The sequence below is a fragment of the Dromaius novaehollandiae genome, chromosome 8 (genome assembly GCF_036370855.1).
Source record: "Dromaius novaehollandiae isolate bDroNov1 chromosome 8, bDroNov1.hap1, whole genome shotgun sequence".
Lineage (NCBI taxonomy): Eukaryota > Metazoa > Chordata > Aves > Casuariiformes > Dromaiidae > Dromaius > Dromaius novaehollandiae.
This window is the reverse complement of record NC_088105.1, coordinates 29407990-29425903: the sequence shown is the minus strand read 5'-3', so window position 1 is coordinate 29425903 and position 17914 is coordinate 29407990. Positions and strand designations below refer to the sequence as shown.

The window sequence follows — 17914 nt, the reverse complement described above, 5'->3', positions numbered from 1 at the left end:
CTCGCTGAATTCAATTAGTTTGGGAGACGCGCCGGGCTGCCCCCGCGGTACCCCCGCCGACCCACACAGGGTCGGGGCTGCCTATGGGGGCACAGGGGTGCCCGCGGCAGCCCCACGGGGACCGGGGCAGGATGCGGCCTCAGCGCGCCCCTGGCCCCGCTTCTTCCCCCAGCCCTTTGCGGGGGCGCAGCGGCGGGATGACCCTGCCCGGATGAGCAGCCCTCCTGTCTCGTCGCCTTGGAAACTGAGTGCGGCTCTGCGAAGCCTCCTCCTCCTGCGAGCAGAGCAGCCTCTCGTGCCGGCTTTACGGGGCTGCAGGTGGACACCCCGAGCCGCCACCCTGCAGCACCCCGGCCCTCGGGCCACGCTCGGCCTCCTCTTCCATGCAGCAGCCCAGTTTTGGCTGACACTGCTCCCCACATCCCTGCTCGCATGCTCCCTCCTTGCACCGGTTGCCCCACACTGCAACAGCTGGGGCATTCGGGGCCTGCCTCCACCACCGCAGCGGCCCCCCCACCTTGCTGGTGCAGATACGCGAGGAGTGGGGCGCTCCTGCAGCTCCTCGGCAGCATGGCATGAGTGGGGACCGCCCGATGCCCACAGCTGCGTGCCCCCCACCCGGGGCGCCTGCTCCGCCGAGCCCCCGGCTGCGCCACCCCCCCCCGGGGCCAAGACTGAGACTTGATATTCTGCCTGCTCCCCTGTGCACATCGGCAATTAGATCATAATTGTAATATTTGCATATTCATAACAGATGAAATTAATCGCATTTGCATAATGGTAATGAAAGGGACTTCATTAATTACTGCTTTTTTTCTGGGGATTTTGCATATAAATGGGTGCCATCAGGCAGGTTTAGCTGTTGCGGGCACAGGGTGGGACGGGGAGCAGCGTGGCCGGCCCAGGGCACCACTGCTCCCCGGCTGGGCATCCGGCCGGCACGGGCAGCCAGCACCATGGGAAGGCCCATTTCCCGAGGCGGAAAACCAGCCGGGCAAAACAGGGAGGGAGGAAGCACTTAAATGTGCGAGGACGCAGGGTGATGGGGAGCTGTTGCCGAGCTTTATCGAGCGGCCAGACCACGAAGCTGCCGTTGCAGAAGAGGCTTCTGCTGCCGGCAAAAGCGCCCAGCGTCCTGGTTGCAAGGGGAGGTGAGGGAAAGGATAAAACAGGAATGTAACGCGTAAGAACTGCAAAGCGGGCAGCAACGCGTGTAAGCTGGCAGTTGGCAAATACAGCTGATAAAAGTATCAATGAAACTATTAGTGGCTGGTGGAGTCACAGAGAGTAGGAGATAATTATTGACACAAATGAAAATGGAGAGGAAAACCAACTCCAAGCAATAGCCCCGTCTGGAGACTGGAGAAAGACAACAAAATCCTTGTTCAGCAGAAGTGGTGGGACCACAAAGACAGTAATCCTGCTCCAAGCGTGGCTGGGAAGCAGGCCGACATCTCCATCGCAGCGTGCGGAGGACGGGTAATGTCCTCCACAGGCCTGATGGAGCAGAAAGCAGCAACTTCCGCAGTTACCTCTTTTTCAATGGGCAGGAGCAGGTAAGTCACATCTAAGGATGCCAAGGACTTGGAGTACATCTGACTCCTCGGTGTCCAGCATCCTTCAAAACACAGAGGAAGGGACTTCAGAAAAGCCCTGAACATTGGTCCTGGGGACTGCAGCCTCATGCTACCAGGCACGTTTTTTTCCTGCTCTTCTTGCACAGGGTTCGGTGTTCGCCAGGTTTGGGAAAAGCATCTCTCGAGACGCTGCCGGCAGGCGTGTGACCTGCCATCTCTGCACCCTCTGCACACTGCTCCCACGCACAGGTAAGCGCCCGGCGCCGCTGGCATGGCCCGAAGCTGGGGTCCCCCGTGGTCCCCGGCCACCCCCGCTCTACCCCGGCTGGGAAGGCGCTTCCCGGGGAGACGGGGCTCCTTGCCTTGTTATTGATGGCTCCTTCCCTGCTGCAGCGCTCTCCAGAAGAGGCCTGCAGAATAAATCACCGCAAGAGACAGATTATGGCAGCTAAAGACTCCAAATGAGATGATAATTGCTCTGGTAATGACAGCGAAGACCCGATGCTGCAGATAAGGAAACGTCTCTGCCGTTCTTGGCTGGTGCTGGCGGGGCTCGTCCCGGCGCAGGCGTCCCGTGCGCCTGGGCTGCGCCGGGGCAGCGCGGCCCCCCAAGGGCCAGGGGCTCCCCGTGGCGGGCCGAGGGCTGCGCCACCCGCGGGACCCTTCCCGCGGCAGGGGCTGGGGCCGTGGGGCTGCCGTGGGGGGCCGGGCCAGGCCAGCTGCAAGGACAGGGCTGCCTGCCTGGTGTTCCCGCCGGCTGCGTGTCAGCTCCAATTAGGCAAACTCGTGCACTCGTTGCGAGCCCAGCCAACGGAGAATTGAATTTTAATGCCCTAAAACCACATTACAATCAGCCTGATTAATTAAGCGATGGCTTAACACGGCGGCTGGGCTGTGGCGGGCCAGCCCCGGGGAGGAGCACCGGCGCCGGATGGGCTCCCGCGCCCCACGGCGGCAATTCCCACGCCCCACGGTGGCAGCTCCCGCGGGAGCGCACGGGCGGGAGGGAGGCGCCGACAGCCCGATTGCAGGTGGCTGATAAAATATTTGTGCGGAGTGACAAAGCCCTGGGCTGGCTGGGAAATCGCTCCCTGCCGAGGTAGCTGTTACGGGGCTGATTGGCACCAAGATTATAGGGGTTCAGGCAACTGCTGGGAGCTGACAAAACAGTTGTGACACAGTGCGCGCGGCGCTCGCGCAGGAGCTGCCGCCGGGAAGGGGCTCGCTCTGCAGCCTCGTCCGACCGTGACACATCTATTTGGCCAAAAAGTGTCACCCGCAGCTGAAAAGTTGCTGAAACCCGGCCGGTTCCTGCAGCCAGCAGCAATAGGGACGCAGCGCATAATGGGTGGAAAAGCAGGGAAATTCCTAATTGTCGTAAAGGAGACGTTACACCCGGTAATGCACAAACTGGGGGGAAATGGATACAGAAGCCTCGTGCCAGGGAGGGCCAGGTGGAGCGGGGAGGAACGTCGGAGGCATAATAAGGCCAAAAGCAATCCTGGCACCGCTGTAACTCCTTTCCTCGCAGGAATTGTTGGAGCGCTAATGATCATGCAAGAAAAAGCCAGACACGTTTAACCAATATTTCTGCTCTGTATTTGGAAAGAAGCGGGACGACATGTTTGAATCATGCAAGAGTGATGAAGCCGTCTATTAATTACTGACGGGAATGTTAAACAACATCTGCCAACTCAGCAGGCCCAGGCAACGCGCACCGGCATCCGCAAAGAGTGGGAGGAGAGTTTGGCCTCCTCACTAATTTCCCATAAAATCTTGGAATATCGAGAAAATCCCAGAGACGCCAGGAAACTGGGAGCTGACCAGCGTCACCGCCGCGGAGGGTGCCGGACCGAAACCAGCGAGAAACGAGGAGCCGGGGACGGCAGTGGCATTGGTCCTTGCCGCCTCGTCTCAGCTCCGCCAGGATTTATGGCGTGTTCGGGCTCGGTTCAATACTCACTGATGAAGAATAGTCATAAAGCTGGCGAAGGTTGTGCATTCGTTTCCCATAATATGATATATAGATTTTTACCAAAGCGGTTTTTTGGAAGCTGTAACAAAGCAAGGCCTGAAAGCAGAAATGTGCTAATTAAAGCACCCCATAGACAGCTTCATTGAGACTTTTCGGACAGGGCAACGTGTTTCCCCACATTTCCCACGGGAAGCCCAGTTCCAGCTCCCGGGGAGAGGGGACCAGAGGGCAGATGGGAGACGAGGAGGAGGAGGAGGAAGGGCTGGCCCTGGCGCCAGCACCAGGGCGAACTACTGCATAGCCGCAACGCACCCTCTTCTCAGCCAGTTGCAGCTCAGTTTTGCTAGTGGAAACCCCCATTTCCAAGCAAATGCAGCTGTGTGGCCCTGGGGGAGGCTGTTCCTCTTTTATGAACCTATTTCTTGCCCGACAAACTCCCGCTCGTAACAAACGGAGCTGGAAAAGGTGGCGGTGAAGGGTGCACCAGACTGGACACCTGCAAAGCAGTCAACATCACAGCACAAAAGATGGTAATTAACACCCCCCCCAACTGCAAAAACATGCAGGTGCCGTAAATACCGGCGGAGCACTAAATAAGGAGGGGGGGTGGAATTTGCCCAAAGCTGGGCAGATTGCACCACAGGCTGCATCGGTCAGACAAAGAGCTGCATCCCGCGGGAAACCCTGGAGTGCCACCGCCGCTGCGGGCTGACACGCTGGGGCCCAGGGCGAGGGGCATCACGGCAGGGCCAAAAAGTGCTGAAATTTTGCTGCAGGCACGAGAAAAGGAACCCCAGAAATGAGCTGAGGAATTGTAAAATACACTTTAGAGGGGGATTTTAGCAGCTCGCTTTGAGGAGTTTGTTGGAGAGGAGGCAGAGCAGTATTACAGGATGAAAATACAGGCCAGAAATGAAATGAAGCCCCCAACCCTCCTGAACGAAAGGGGTCTTTATTCTAGGGCGAGAGACCGAGCACACCCGCACACAAGGCCCTCGCTCACGCAGTCGTGGGCAGCACGAGCACCGGGCAGTCAGCACCTGCAGGCTTGGCATGATTAATATGGATGCAGCCTTCACCCTGTCATGAAAATGGTTCACCGGCGCGGCCAGTACCGACTGGCCCCAAACCAGCAGCTTGGTGCTAAAACCCAGGAGACTGAACACAGTCACAGCTCTTGCAGCTGCCTTTGCAAGATGCTGGGTCACACTCGGAATACTTCTTCTGGCCTTTTTTATATACAAAAAGGCTAGAATTTGCTTGCACATAAAAGCTGAAATTCCAAGTCCTAGAAGATGCCAGGACAAGGTTTGCACATATTGCCAAATATTGGGGTGCTTTAGTGTGAAGAAGGGGAGACTGGGGAGCGCAAGACAACAGGCTGCCGCGGCCGCTGGCAGTGGAAGCGGGCTGGAAATCCCGCCAGACCCCGGGGTCCTGGCCCCAATGGCCCGCAGCAGCCGTGGATGGGGAGCAGGAGGGACAGGCTGCCGGGGGGTGTCACCCCCCAGAGTGCCTGCACCCCGGCTGTGGGGGGACCTCTTTCCCCATCCCGGGGACGATGCCCCACTGCCACCGCGGCCCTCAGCGGCCTGGGCACCCTGGCACAGTGCTGCAGCACCCGCGGTGCTGGCTCAGCTACCCCAGAGCCAGGGCAGAGGTAGTTAAAAATACAGAAATGTCAATTTAAATGAAAACGTTTCATAGAGCAAGAGAAGAGGCTGCCGGCAGCGCGGCGAGGGGGGATTTATGCGGCAATGAAGCAGCCCGGCGAGCTGCACAGCGCGGGATTGATGCCGGCCCCGGCCGCCTCCACGCCCCGGCTTGGCCGGCAGCCCCCACGGCGCCCGCCGGGTGCGGGAGCCACTGTGGCCACCCGCCGTCCTCCCCATCGCCAAGGCCAGAGCCTGGTCCGTGCCAAAGTGTCGGCACTGTAATAAAACGTGCAAAAGCTACATTTTCTTTGGGCCGATAAAATTCATGGCGAGCGGCAAAAACCCATCCTGGGTGCCCCAGGGCCGGCAGAGGCTGCAGCACCGGAGCAGGTTTGAGGCAGGCAGGGGTGGCACTTTGCAAGTCCTCGCGTCGGGATGGGGTGGGAAATCCCCGGGGTGACCGAATGCGCCCAGACCGCGGCTGCTCCGGGGGCTGAAGCCGGGCAGCTGCTGGGGGAAGTGCAGGGGCATCCTGGCTGCTTGCCCCGTCCTGGTTCGACCCTGGCATCTCTCATGGCCACTGCAGGGCTGCTGTCAGAGAGGGACCATGCAGCGATGGGCAAGAGGTGGCCACTTTGCCCAATTCCTTTTTTTGGAAGAGGCCACTTCAGGCCGGTTCATATCGCCTTCCTCGTCCTGCTCCTGCCTGCGGCAGGGACGGGCAGGGGGGAGGAGGCTCGGAGGAGGGTCGCTCGGGCACGCCAAGGCCCCGCTCTGCGCCCGGCTCCCCCCGGTACCAGCTGGCTCCTTCCCGAGGGGACAACGATGTGACACTTCTCCAGACAGCGTAACATCGCTCCAAGCCGCTGCGTTGCTCAGGCGAGTCTGCCAGCATCGAGCAAACCCACTGCACCCTGCCAAGCGAAGATGATAAAACACTGGACTGCAATGCAGGAACTGCAGTTATAACGAGAAAATCAATGAAATATATTATCGAGGATATAAAGATGCCATTAACCGCTTCGGCGTTTCACGCCGTCTGTCCCCAGCGCGGCTCGGCCCCTCGCCTGGCCCCGGAGACGCAGCCTGTGTGGGGACGCGTGGCCGCGGGGCGCCCGCGCCACGAGCCCTGGCGCTGCACGGCCGCCCGTCGCTGGGGACAGCTCTGGTTATTGCCGAGCAGCCGAGTCAAGCTTCCTCTAATTGATTAATCAATAGCCTTAATTGAGTAGAGACTCTTTAATGGATAGCTCCGCTTTCCCCTCGGCCTGCGCTGCCCCGGCCTCCCGCCGAAAACCCCGCGCCCCGGCCGGGCCGGGCCGCAGCCGGCGGCGCAGCAGGGCCCCCGGGCTGCCGCGGACCCGGCGCCCGCAGCGGGCCGCGGCCCGTGGGACGAGAGGAAGCATCTCCGCGTAACGAGGCGCCGTGACGGACAAGCTCCCCGGGAAACCAATTAAGAAACCCCCCTTCCCGGGAACACGCCGGCCGCGCCGCCCCCTCGGTGCAGACGGCAGCCCGGGCGGCGGCGGGACGGCTCCGCCCGCCCGAGCGCCCCGCGCAGCGCCCCAGGCCCACTGCCGCCACGCGGTGGCGCCGCGGCCCTGGAGGCGGGGCCTTCCCCGGAGGCCCCGCCCCCGCCCCGCGTAGCCCCGCCCCCGCGGCCCAGGCCCGCCATGGCGCTGCGCTTCTCGGCCAACGTGTCGTGGCTGTTCCCGGAGCTCGCGGCGCTGCCGGCGCGGCTGGAGGCGGCGGCGCGCGCCGGGTTCCGCGCGGCGGAGGCGGCCTGGCCCGCGGGCTGCGAGGCGGAGGCGCTGCGCGCGGCGGCGGCGCGGGCGGGGCTGCGGCTCGTGCTCCTCAACACGCCGCCCGGTACCGCCGCGAGGGGGACGCGGCGGGGGACGCGGCGGGGGACGGCCCCGCCCGGGGCGGAGGGGGCAGCCGGGGTTGGGGAGGGAGGCTGACCCCGCCCTGGGGGGGGCGAGACGCGGCCGTTGGGGGCTGACTCCGCCCCTGGGGGTGGGGCGTTAAGGGCTGAGCCCGCCCTGTGGGGGGAGGCACGGCCGTTGGGGGGGGCTGAGCCCGCCCTGGAGGGGGAGATGCGGCCGTTGTGGGGGGGGCTGACCCCACCGTGGGTCGGGGCACGGCCGTTGGGGGCCCTGGCTTCCCCGCGCACGGTGGGGGATGGCATGTGGGGACTGTGGGGTGCCATCCCCATGCTGAGGAGGGGTGTCCCCAGGCAGGAGTGGGTCCCGCTAACCTCCCCCCTTCTCCCTCCCACCCCGCAGGAGACCCCAACAAGGGCGAGATGGGGCTGGGGGCCGTGCCGGGGCGCCAGCCCGCCTTCCGCAAGGGCCTGGCCATGGCCGTGCAGTACGCCAAGGCTGTGGACTGCCCCAGGTAGGTGCACGGGGCGGCGGGGGAGCAACACACCATGTCCTCCTCGTCCCCTCCTGCCTGCACCCAGGCCATCACGGCCTAGTCGAGGTGGCGCTGGCCCTGGGCACCTGCAGGCAGCACTGGTACACTGTACCGCCTAGAGACAGTCACCCCCGACAGGGGCCGTCCCTTTGGGCATCGATGCCGCACTCGGCCTTCACGCAGTCCCCATGCTGGCACTGTCTCCCCCCTCCATCAGTCACTCTCCTGCCACCACGGTGGTTATTTTACCACCCCTGCTTGCGGCAGAACACTGTTCCAGCACCTCTGCCCACAAGCTGCCCTTTCTTTGGCTCCATCTTGAATCCTGGTTTCCTGGACAGCTCTGTCCTGCAGCTTACACAGCCATGCTTTTACCCCAGTATACATTTGGACAGCAGTTGAGGCCCCTGTTGAGTGCTGTGTTGAACAGGCCAACGTCTTTTTGTAAGGCAGACCCTCTCCCTGCTCCTGGTAGGTATCTCTGCTCCTCTCATACCTTAAAGCAATTAATCTTAGTGTGGGGGAGAGGCAGCAGGCCCCTGTTGGGCCTCAGGTGATTCAGGATGACTGCATCAAAGCACTTCTCTGAGTCACTTGCACCTACTTCAGCTGCCAGCCTCAGCTGTTCCTCTGTACAGGACTTGGCCTTTGTAGCGCTGCACCTTACAGCGCCCTGGGACACAGGGACCTTCCTGTGACGACGTGGCTTTTCCCGCTGTGCCAGCAGTGCCTCCCTTGCTGGGAACAGGAGCCAGTTCCCTTTGCACACTCCCACATGCAGTCCTAAGACAGTTAATGTTTTCACTCAGAGCAGTCCCAAAGTTGACCCTTCATAAGGGTCTATGCACTCATCTTACACTGTAATGCCTCCTGGAGGCTCTTGTCCTCATGTCCTCACAGTCCCCACACGCACACCATTTATACGAGTAATTTCCACTGTGACATCACAACAGTTGCTTTACTGAAGTCCTCACTGATCAAAGTGCAGTAGATACATTGCAAGAGATGCAATTAGTCTGGCACAATCCACTTCAGAAAAACAGTGTTCCATTTTTATTCCATTTACCTCTTTGCATCATTCTTTCCCTCAAAATGTAACCTAAGGCCCTGCCTACAGGATAAGTCAGACTGAGGGCTGCAGGTCATTTTGCTCTGTTAACAGGGAGATGATAGTTTGTTTTGTTTTCACAGTATCCCTTCACCAAATGGTTTAAGATCCTTGTTCTTGCCCTGCAGTTGAGCTTTGTATGCAGCCTGTTATAGCCCAGCAGCTGGCCACCTTTTCTCCTCCCTGTTCTAAACCTTTGGCTGTAGCAAACAACAAGACAAGGCATCCGATCTGCCCTGAGCAGAGAAAGCGTGCCTGCCGTCCATCGTGATGGCTTCAGGGCAGCTCCAGTAGCGAGACCCTATGAGAACTCTGATCTGAACTCTGAATCTCTGGGGTTGGCCTTAGCACGAGGGAGGAGGAGGGAGCTGACAAAAGAGGGAAGAACCAAGGCCTATGATTTGTCACTTAATAGGTTCAAAGATGTTCCTCTGAATACTGAAGGGGGATTGTACAGGCTTGTATCCCTGCAGCTCACCAGAGCCTTTTTTGCCTCCTGTGTGGAAGGGAACTACTTTTGACACATTCTGTGTCTGCTTCCCCATGCTCGCTGCATTTTCTACCTGCAGAGGAAGGTGCATTAGTGCTTGACGACTCAGTCTGGAGACTGCAGCTACTGCCCACGGCTGATCTCTCTGCAGGATCCATCTGATGGCTGGACGGGTTCCTGTGGGTGCAGACCGGGCAGCAGTGGCAGGCGAGATGGAAACCACGTTCATTGAGAATCTCCGATATGCTGCTGACGTCCTGGCCCAGGTAACTAGGAAACGGGTCCTGCTCCATGGGTGCAACTCTTAGGGGACTGAGGGTAGTGAGCCCCCCACCAGGCTGGCACAGGCAGGGAGTGCTCCTGGCCTGCAGCACAAGCCAGCAGCTGCCTGCTGCAGAGGTGACAAGATGCTCCATGGGGTGACATCACTGTGTTACAGGAAGACATGATTGGACTGATAGAGCCCATTAACAGTCGCATCACTGACCCCCGCTACTTTCTGAACACCCCACACCAAGGTAAGGCAGATATCTCTCCCAAAAGTGTCTTTCAAGGGAGGAGGAGGAGCCCCTACACGTTCTGACTGAAGGCAGATCCCTTGCTGCTGCTTGAGTGCAAAGCGAGGAGGTTGCCCTGCCTGCAGGGACCTGCTGTGGGAGCACAGCTGGTGAATGGGGGTTTCAGGGCTTCACCCTGAAGCTCTCAGCCTGGGAATGACTGGCACTCATCTCTTGCACCCTTAGCTGCTGCCATCTTGGAGAAGGTGGGACGGCCCAACCTGAAGCTGCAGCTGGTGAGTCAGCATCAAGCATCTCGAGGGTCCACCTTCCACCAGGGAACCTCGCTTCCCATGCGTAAAGCCAAACTCAGCTCCATGGTGAAGCTGGGTATTAGCAAATACAGCAAGCAGAAGGAGACACCCAGCACAGTGCTGTGAGGGTCACGGGAAAGGTTCAGACGCTTCAGGGCCTTGCAGCCCTGCTCCAGCATCCTCAGCATGTTGTATGCAGGGGAGCCCTGGTGGCTGTGGGCTTTGTAGCCCTTCTTGGAGGTACAGGGAGGGACAGGGACTGCTGCACAGACATCCCCAGCCACTTGCTGCTGAACAGCCTACACTGTCTCCTCTGTCATGCAGGACATCTTTCACTGCCAGATCATGGATGGGAATTTGTCACGCAACCTGGAGACATACTTCCCACTCATAGGTAGGGCACTGCGCCGGCAGGGGCTCCTACACGTACATGGGGCAGGAGTGGCTGAGATGGGGCCCTCCTTTCACATGCTCTGCAGTGGCTGGCTGGGGGTGAGGGGCTGCTCTCAGGTCACCTTGTCCCATGCCTATAGAAGGCTGCACGCACAGTGGCCCTGGGCAGAGCGCCTCTCATTCTCTCCCTAGGTCATATCCAGATTGCACAGGTGCCAGGGCGGAATGAGCCTGACAGCCCTGGGGAGGTGAATTTCCCCTACCTCTTCCAGCTCCTGGAGTCCCTCGGCTATACTGGCTACGTGGGGTGCGAGTATGCTCCAAAAGGTGAGTGGGCCTGCAGGGTCTGAACGCCACTGGCAGATCCCAGCACAGACCAGTGGAGGACTATGAGAAAGGCAGGCATGTCCTAGGGGAGCTGTGCAGGCACAGTGGGCTGGGGGGGCCCACCTGGGGATGAGTACCCTGCCTGCAGGAAAATCAGCTCCAGCTCGCCTGGAGGGGGCAGCAGAAAACCCTGTCTCTCACTGCAGGAGACACAGTGGAAGGTCTGGGCTGGCTGCGCTCGTACTGGGAGAGCCGAGGCCTGCAGCACGGAGAGACTGGAAAGGCAACAGAATAAAACAGAATGAAATCACTGGAATAAAAGTCAAATCAATGGCCCAAACAGAAAGGCAAGTCTGTTCCCTGTTTGACTGGGGTGATTTCTAGAGCGAGGTTAAGAGTTTTTATGTCCTAGTCACCTTCTTAACACACTCTGCTGAGATCAAGGCTGTTCTGCAGGCCTGCAGCAGGTTCTGCTGGGCCAGCACAGAAAGTTGCACTCTCTTCTTCACAAGTACAGTCTGACACAAGTCATATTTGGGGGTGGCTTAGGCAGCACTGGAGGTAACAGGATGACTTCAGGTACACAGGAGCACCTTCACCTCCTCAGTGGCAATTAGGAATTCCCCTGGAATCAGGGGAAGAGGGACGGGCTGTGGGCTTTGACGTCCTGCCTTTTCCATGCCTTGCAGTTCTTGAGGCTGCTGTTGTGCAGCCAAGACACTCATGTCAGAATGCCAAACGCTGCAGGCAGGTGGGGAAAGTGAAGCAACCAGCTGCCTTGCAGGCTCCCTGAGAGGAACCCCTGGTTCAACCTGGGGCTGAGCACAGAGGCCATGCCCCCAAACTGAGGTACCAGGCTTGAGCTGCCTTCACAGGGACACTCCATGCTGACAGAGGGATTGTATTACTGTTGCTCTGGAGCAAGTATGAGACTCCAGTGCAAATCCAGCTAGCCCCCTGCAGCCTCACTTCGAGGAGAGGCAGCCTGCAGGGTCAGGGTTGCCTCTGCAGCCCCTACGGAAGGCTAGCCAGCAGCATACAAGTGGGGAATCTGGTTCAGTTTACTTCACAGATATAGCAATGGCTTTAGTGTACATCTCCAAGAAAAACCTTTCCCCTGGTCCAGTTCACCCTTCCTGTCTCATTTGGTGCTCTCCTGATAAAAGCAAAGGGCCAGAAGTGGGCAGTGCCCAGAGCCCTAAAGTGCAGGAGCCTCTTCACCTAAGGTGAGGTATGCTGCTGCCCCATGCCAGAAGATGCAGCGTGCTCCTCCACTCCTTCCTGGCAGGCAGAACTCATCTGCAGATGCCAAAGCCATGTCCCTGAGAGCCGCTCTGCCAGGCTGCAGCAGCCAAGCTCCCGTCCCTGCAATTCAGTTCAAGTTCATTCAGTGCAGACCCACTGAAAAGCGTGCTGAGGGCCACACCTGCCAGCCAGTGAGCAGTGGAAGTGCAGCAGGGGCTGGAGCCCGAGGGGAGGAGCCACGCTGTCCTCGCACATCCCCAGGCTCCTCAGTTTGGTACCCGTGTGGTAGCGGTGCTGCCTGCAGTGCTGGAGCACAGGTACCAAGAGGCCTGTTCTTCCCCATCGTGACCATTGGCACAGACGTGCAGAGAGGTCCAGTACACGTGTCACTGCAGGACGTGGGCTCCAGTGCTAGAGCAGGCCTGTCCAGAGGTTGAAGCAGGCAGTGTTGATAACTGACTCCAGGTGATGGTACGTGGACACAAGCTGTGGCAGAGGGCTCTCACTGTTCTGGGGCTGCACAGGGAATGGCTCCCGGAAAACCACCGTGAGGCTCTGCTGAGAGGAAGGAGCAGGTCAGGGATGGGGTTATTAACCAGACAAGTACATACCCATGTGCATGGGCACTTACATGGCAGTGTCGGGCAGGTATCAGGAGAAGTCCTAACATGTCAGGGGCACTAAGCTAGTGCCTCCTCCCATGACAGAGCATGTTTAAGCCTCCTCCCATTTGTCCCAGTGAGAATTAGGTGTGAGGATATGCCCACTCCTTCTGCCTAGGCCCCCATGGATCTGCAGATATACAAACCCTGTGTCAGCTGCCTCAGGAGAGGAGGGGATCTTACTGCCTCCAGGGAAATCCGAGGGAAATTTCTTCTAAGGCAAAGAGTAGGAATGCAACAAATGAGGATGGGGAGGAGATTAAATGTAATAACTGCAATTCCAAAAACAAATGCTAGCTGCACCCCTGTTCTCATAATGACTATACTGACAAGGCCAGGCAAGGGCAGAAGTGGACAGAGAATGGGGTTCAGAAGAGGTTACAAAAACTGAAGCACAAGAAAAATGTGAGTGGCTCAGTGCACTCACAGATCAGTGTGGTGGAGGCAAGAGACAGGGGACTGGATGATCTCCAGAGCTGGAATACAGACTTCACATCCAGTAGCCAGGCTCTCCTAACAAACTCCTAAAGCCATGAGAAGAGCTGTGTAACTGCCAAACAGCAAGTGCACTGCCACCGTTTAAGAGGGAAGAGAAAGTGATCTGTGAGCCTGACTCCAACAGCATGCAAGGCTTTAGAGCAGGCCTGGAAAGAAAGAACCACAAAGTAAACGCAGCATTGTTTTACCAAAGCGATATGCTAACCCTAGAGTTCTCTTTGATAATGTAATATTTCTAGACAAAGGAATCATCGTATATCTTATCTGAGGTTCAGAAAGGATTTGATGTAGTGCCACATGGGAAATTTAGGTAAGCTGAAAAAGATAGGAATTAATGCAAAAATTATAAGGTGAAGATGGTAGTGCTGAAAGGGGAAGTAGTAGGCTGGAGAGAGGTTACAAATGGAATTCCTCCAGGATAGGTTTTGGGACGCCCATTGTCTAGTACTTCATAATGAATCTGGTACAAAGATGAGGAGCATGCTGATAAAATTTGAAGCACTAATACAAAAGAGGATTGGGATAATACAAAAAGAAACCATAGAGGCTCTTGAGAGGCCACAGGAAGGGGATGAAAGTTAAGCACAAAATACAAGGTTAAGAACATGAAGGATTTCTGTTACAAGATGGAAGTTCACTGAGGGGAAGTAACAGAGGTGGTAGAGGGTCTGGGTGTATCAGTGACCACAAGCTGACATAATCACCAGTGTGACATAGCCAGGAAGAGGCTAATACCACTCCAAGCTCTACCCAAAGTACCCAGCAGGGACAGGAAAGCAATGCAATTGCAGAAGGCTCTGGTGAGACTCCTCTGGAATACCAAGTGCAGTCCCGGACATCCATATTTACAAAGGCTGGCCTTTAATGAAAAGGGCTCTGAAGGACAGTGAAGTCACTGGGGAAGGGAAGGCCTTCCCTAGCAGTAGAGGCTTGAAGAGCTCAGCTTGCTTAACACAGCAACACAGAGGTAGGAGAAAATTCCACCTTCAGATGTGGAGGGGAATCTAGGGGTCAGGGGAGGACCAGTACCAGCCCAGTGAAGAGATGCTTCAGCTCAAAACTGCCACTAGCATGAGAGAATAAAACTGGCCATGACAAAATCTCAAAAGCCAGCACGAGATGGGAAGGGCTCTTTGCCATCAGCTGGCAGGGAGGCTCTGAGCAGCCTTCTAGCAGGCACCACCTCTTCTGTCTCTCCTATCCACTTTTAAGATGGAGTGCAACTTATTTACAAAGGGATCAGACATGCTGCATTCCTCGTGAGAGCATCGTTGTGGAACTGGATTTCCTGTGAGCCATCCTGCCCTCTGCCTGGAGCACAACTGATGGCAGAGAACTTTTGCCATCAATCTTCAAGCAGGCCAGAACAGGTGCAGCTTTGCTGGGACCCTCACAGTGCGGGTCCCCATCCCTTCTCCCCAGGTAGAAGCAGTCTGCAGCACTAGTGACCGCTTTTTCAGCCAGGCCCAAGTTTGGTCCAGCTTTGGATTGAACAGACAAGGACCTGGAAAGAGACAACTGAGAACATGTTCTAAAAGCAACCCTGTGAGGGAAAAGGGACTGTCAGATGCTGGGACAGTATTTGGGAAAGGTGTCACAAGCTGCTTGACTTGCTATTACTCTCCCCATGGGCACCTGCTCTTGGTCACTGCTGGATGAATTTAGACAGACTCCTGGTCTGAGCAGATATAGCTGCTCTTACATTCTTAAATTCTTACCGTCTTTCCTGAATGGGAGTCAAGAAACACAAGAACGAAGCAATCTGTAAATTTCTGATTAAGCACCACCTGTCAAGAGAGCCACAGCACACATTGGAAAAGAGACAGTAAAAACCCCAGGACAGGGAAAGGAAAACACCAACCCGGGGACGTGCTGACGTGCAGGACTGGTAGCACGATAGAGCAGTGAAAGTGCAACCCTGCCCAGCTCACGGGTGACACTGCCAAACTGTGGGGCTATACACTGGGCAACTGTGGGCATGGTTTTCTGGAGGGTGAAAAGTGACCAGCCTGTCTAGGGGCAGACAAGCAGACACTGCCACACTGCAGGAGCACACACACCACACTGCACCAGGGGCAGAGTGGAGAATAACATCATAGCAGCACCCATGCCCTCCTGACAGCACTCGCCAGGCTCACGCTGCAGGAAGCCACGGCAGGTGGGCCCTGGGCAGGGGCGACAAAGCTGCAGGCAGGTGGCAGACTGGCTCTTACCAGGTACTGGGTGCCGGTTTCAGTGTTGTGGAAGTGCCGACAGCTCTGGGGAAAGCGGCTCAACAGCACTTTAATGAGGCTCTGGTACCAGGAGACCGTCATGGTGAGGAAGCATCCCTGTGGGCATGGAAAAGGTCTGATCTCAACCTCCCTCCAGCCATGGCACCAGCAGCCATAATGCCAGAGCATCCAGACCCCTAAAGAGACATATCCCTCAGAGCTCACTGAGGCACTCTGACCTGGGGCCATTCACTCTCCGTACACAGGTCTGGGCAGCCTCCTCCTTCACCTGCTAGGAGGTATATTCCTGCCTCTGCCTCCTCACCAAGTAGGAAGAGACATGCCCTGCAGGGCCTTCACCTGCAGCCCCACTCCCTCCCCAGAGCACGGCAGCGACTGCTAGGCACCATGCCTCTTGGCCCTGCTGCTCACCAGCTGAGGGTCAACGTCAGCAATGGATTTCCCATGCACGGCGTCAAGCAGCTCCTCCAGCTCCACCAATGAGAGTTTGCCCAGCTTCAGCTTGTCAGAAGCCAGAGGCTCCAGAAGGAAGAGACGCTTCCAGAGGTTGTCCCTGCGGCAGTGGCACTTGGCCAGCTGCACCATGTTGCTGAGCTGCTTCTGGGCTGAGGCCACCTCGGAGGCCAGCAAGGGGAAGAGCGGCGAGGTATAGAAGAGCCCAGGCCCCAGTTTGACTTGTGTGCCCCCTGCATAAAACTCGCTGCTGTCCTCCACGTCCTGCCACAGCTCCCGCTCTGCTGGCTGCTGCTGCCCCAGGCTTGGCTCTGGCTCTGCTGCCTCCCACGCGGCCCGGCCCACCATAGGCTCCAGCACGTCCCGCTGCAAGCGTGGCAACTTCTTGAAGCGCCGCATATCGGCTGTGAGCCGGGGGAAGAGCTCCCGCTGGCTAGTCATGATGACGTAGAAACGCAAGCTGAGAGCAAAGAGACACTTGTGAGCTGGGAAAGGGCTGCTCTCTTCCCAGCTGGGCTGCAAATGAACCATGGGCCTCTCTGTCCCTGCCAGTAAGGGTGTTCCTCTGCCCAGAGGGACAGCAGTGCTGGACAGACACCACACTGCCCAGTCCCCTGCAAAGGAGCCTCCCCAGAAAGCATCACACCTGCTCACAATGTCCCAGACAAAGCTGGTCCCTTCCAGAGCCCTCTTCCCCAGCCAAAACCTTTGGTGATGTGTCCCAGGGCCCTCAGTTCTCACCGGAGCATGCGTCTCTCTGCCTCGCTCTGCTCCTCAAATGGTGCCGCACTGTGACACACCAGCAGGGACACGTCAAAGTCATCGTGATGACGCAGACCTTCAGAGTCCTTGTAGGAGCCCGAGCTGGGAGCAAAGGCATATCGGTGTGAAACAGATCTCAGTTCCTTTCCCCAGAGCTCTCAGCCACAACAGAATTACTGTGCATGAAGGACTGGACACAGCAGGACTCTTTGTAAGTGTAGCAACGGCATGTGTGTACATACACACACACACACACACACACACACACTCACTCACTCACTCACTCACTCACTCATGCACTGCCCCTGCTGGCCATCATCTCAGAAAATCTTGGCAGGACTGCCACCTGGCATTAGAGAGGACAGTATCAGCTTTGCTGGCACCTTGGGGCAGTCTCCCCCCGGCTGTGGGGTGCCAGCCAATCTGGGACAGCTCCAGGTACCGGCAGCAATGCACTCACCTGTTCCAGATAGAGACCAGTGCATATTCATTCTGCTCTGTGCCTGGTGCCCCCTTCTTGCTGTCACTGCCCGTGGCTGGCCGGGCCATGCGCAGGGGTTTCATGTGGTAGGTGTTGGCATGGTCAGCAATGTAGTTGTACAGCTGGTGTGCAGTGATCATGTTGGTGGGTAGGGCCAGCATGCCTAGCGGGGGAGGACATGTTGCTATCACAAGAGTTGCTTAGCACCTGTTACCTGGGCAGAGCAGTGTCCCTGCAAACTACTCTGGGGGACAGAGCCCTAGAGTAACCAGCATCCCCTCCACAACAGGGCAGCCCAGACTTCTAGAGCTGGGCACCCCATGTCACCCTCTCCCTCTCATCTTGCTGGATACTCCCAGGGTCAGGTTTGCTTGTAGAGCACCTGGTAACTTTCTGCCAAGTGTTTTTTTGCTGGCAATCAGCCCCAGACTAATCGCACACCAAGCTACTTACCTTGGAAAACATGGTTGCGGCCAAATTTGGGTATGTCAGGGTGGTGGGCAATGAAATCCTCCAGGAAGCTGGTGAGATGGTAGCCCTGGCGGAGGGTCATATGGGAGCCCAGCAGATACTGGTGCACTATACGCAAGTGGAAGTCATAGCTGAATGAGTGCACGTGCATGAGGTCCCGCACCTTGTCACACTCCTCCGTGAAGAGCATGGAGAGCTAAGGAGGAACAGAGAGTCAAGGCAGGCATGTTTCCAGGCACCTAACACCCTTCTGCAAAGCCTTGCTGACAGCAAGGTACAGCAGAGCTGTCGTGATCACCCTTGCCCCAACACCAGAGCAGGATGCAGCCCAGAAGCCATGTGGCACAGTGCAAA

General features: G+C 57.7%; 2 protein-coding genes across 9 annotated transcripts in view; one reads left to right on the top strand and one right to left on the bottom strand.

Annotated features, from left to right (window-relative positions):
- Positions 1–6843: 6843 nt before the first annotated feature.
- HYI (hydroxypyruvate isomerase (putative)) lies at positions 6844–11100 on the top strand. Its single transcript, XM_064516083.1, has 8 exons — positions 6844–7076; positions 7493–7604; positions 9375–9489; positions 9663–9741; positions 9967–10016; positions 10359–10428; positions 10620–10754; positions 10961–11100. The coding sequence occupies exons 1-8, from the start codon at positions 6881–6883 to the stop codon at positions 11047–11049; spliced, it is 846 nt and encodes a 281-aa protein (XP_064372153.1). The 5' UTR covers positions 6844–6880; the 3' UTR covers positions 11050–11100.
- Positions 8565–17914, bottom strand: part of SZT2 (SZT2 subunit of KICSTOR complex) — a 65076-nt gene continuing 55726 nt past the window's right edge. For 6 of the 8 annotated variants that reach the window (XM_064516077.1, XM_064516080.1, XM_064516079.1 and 3 more), the window contains 7 exons: positions 17543–17756; positions 17069–17252; positions 16588–16710; positions 15805–16306; positions 15373–15489; positions 14878–14946; positions 8565–12557 (listed from right to left, as the gene is read on the bottom strand). In XM_064516077.1, the coding sequence (XP_064372147.1) occupies positions 12411–12557; positions 14878–14946; positions 15373–15489; positions 15805–16306; positions 16588–16710; positions 17069–17252; positions 17543–17756 (1356 nt within the window). In that variant the 3' untranslated portion in view covers positions 8565–12410. The remainder of the gene's footprint in view (positions 12558–14877; positions 14947–15372; positions 15490–15804; positions 16307–16587; positions 16711–17068; positions 17253–17542; positions 17757–17914) is intronic. The other 2 variants (XM_026096747.2, XM_026096748.2) reach the window with 1 other exon arrangement.

Bases quoted from the DNA above. Each gene is read 5' to 3' on its own strand.
- HYI (XM_064516083.1), top strand. From the start codon at position 6,881: ATGGCGCTGCGCTTCTCGGCCAACGTGTCGTGGCTGTTCCCGGAGCTC. The intron at 10,017-10,358 runs GTGAGTCAGCAT...TCTGTCATGCAG, and splicing joins CCAACCTGAAGCTGCAGCTG to GACATCTTTCACTGCCAGAT. The intron at 10,429-10,619 runs GTAGGGCACTGC...TTCTCTCCCTAG, and splicing joins GACATACTTCCCACTCATAG to GTCATATCCAGATTGCACAG.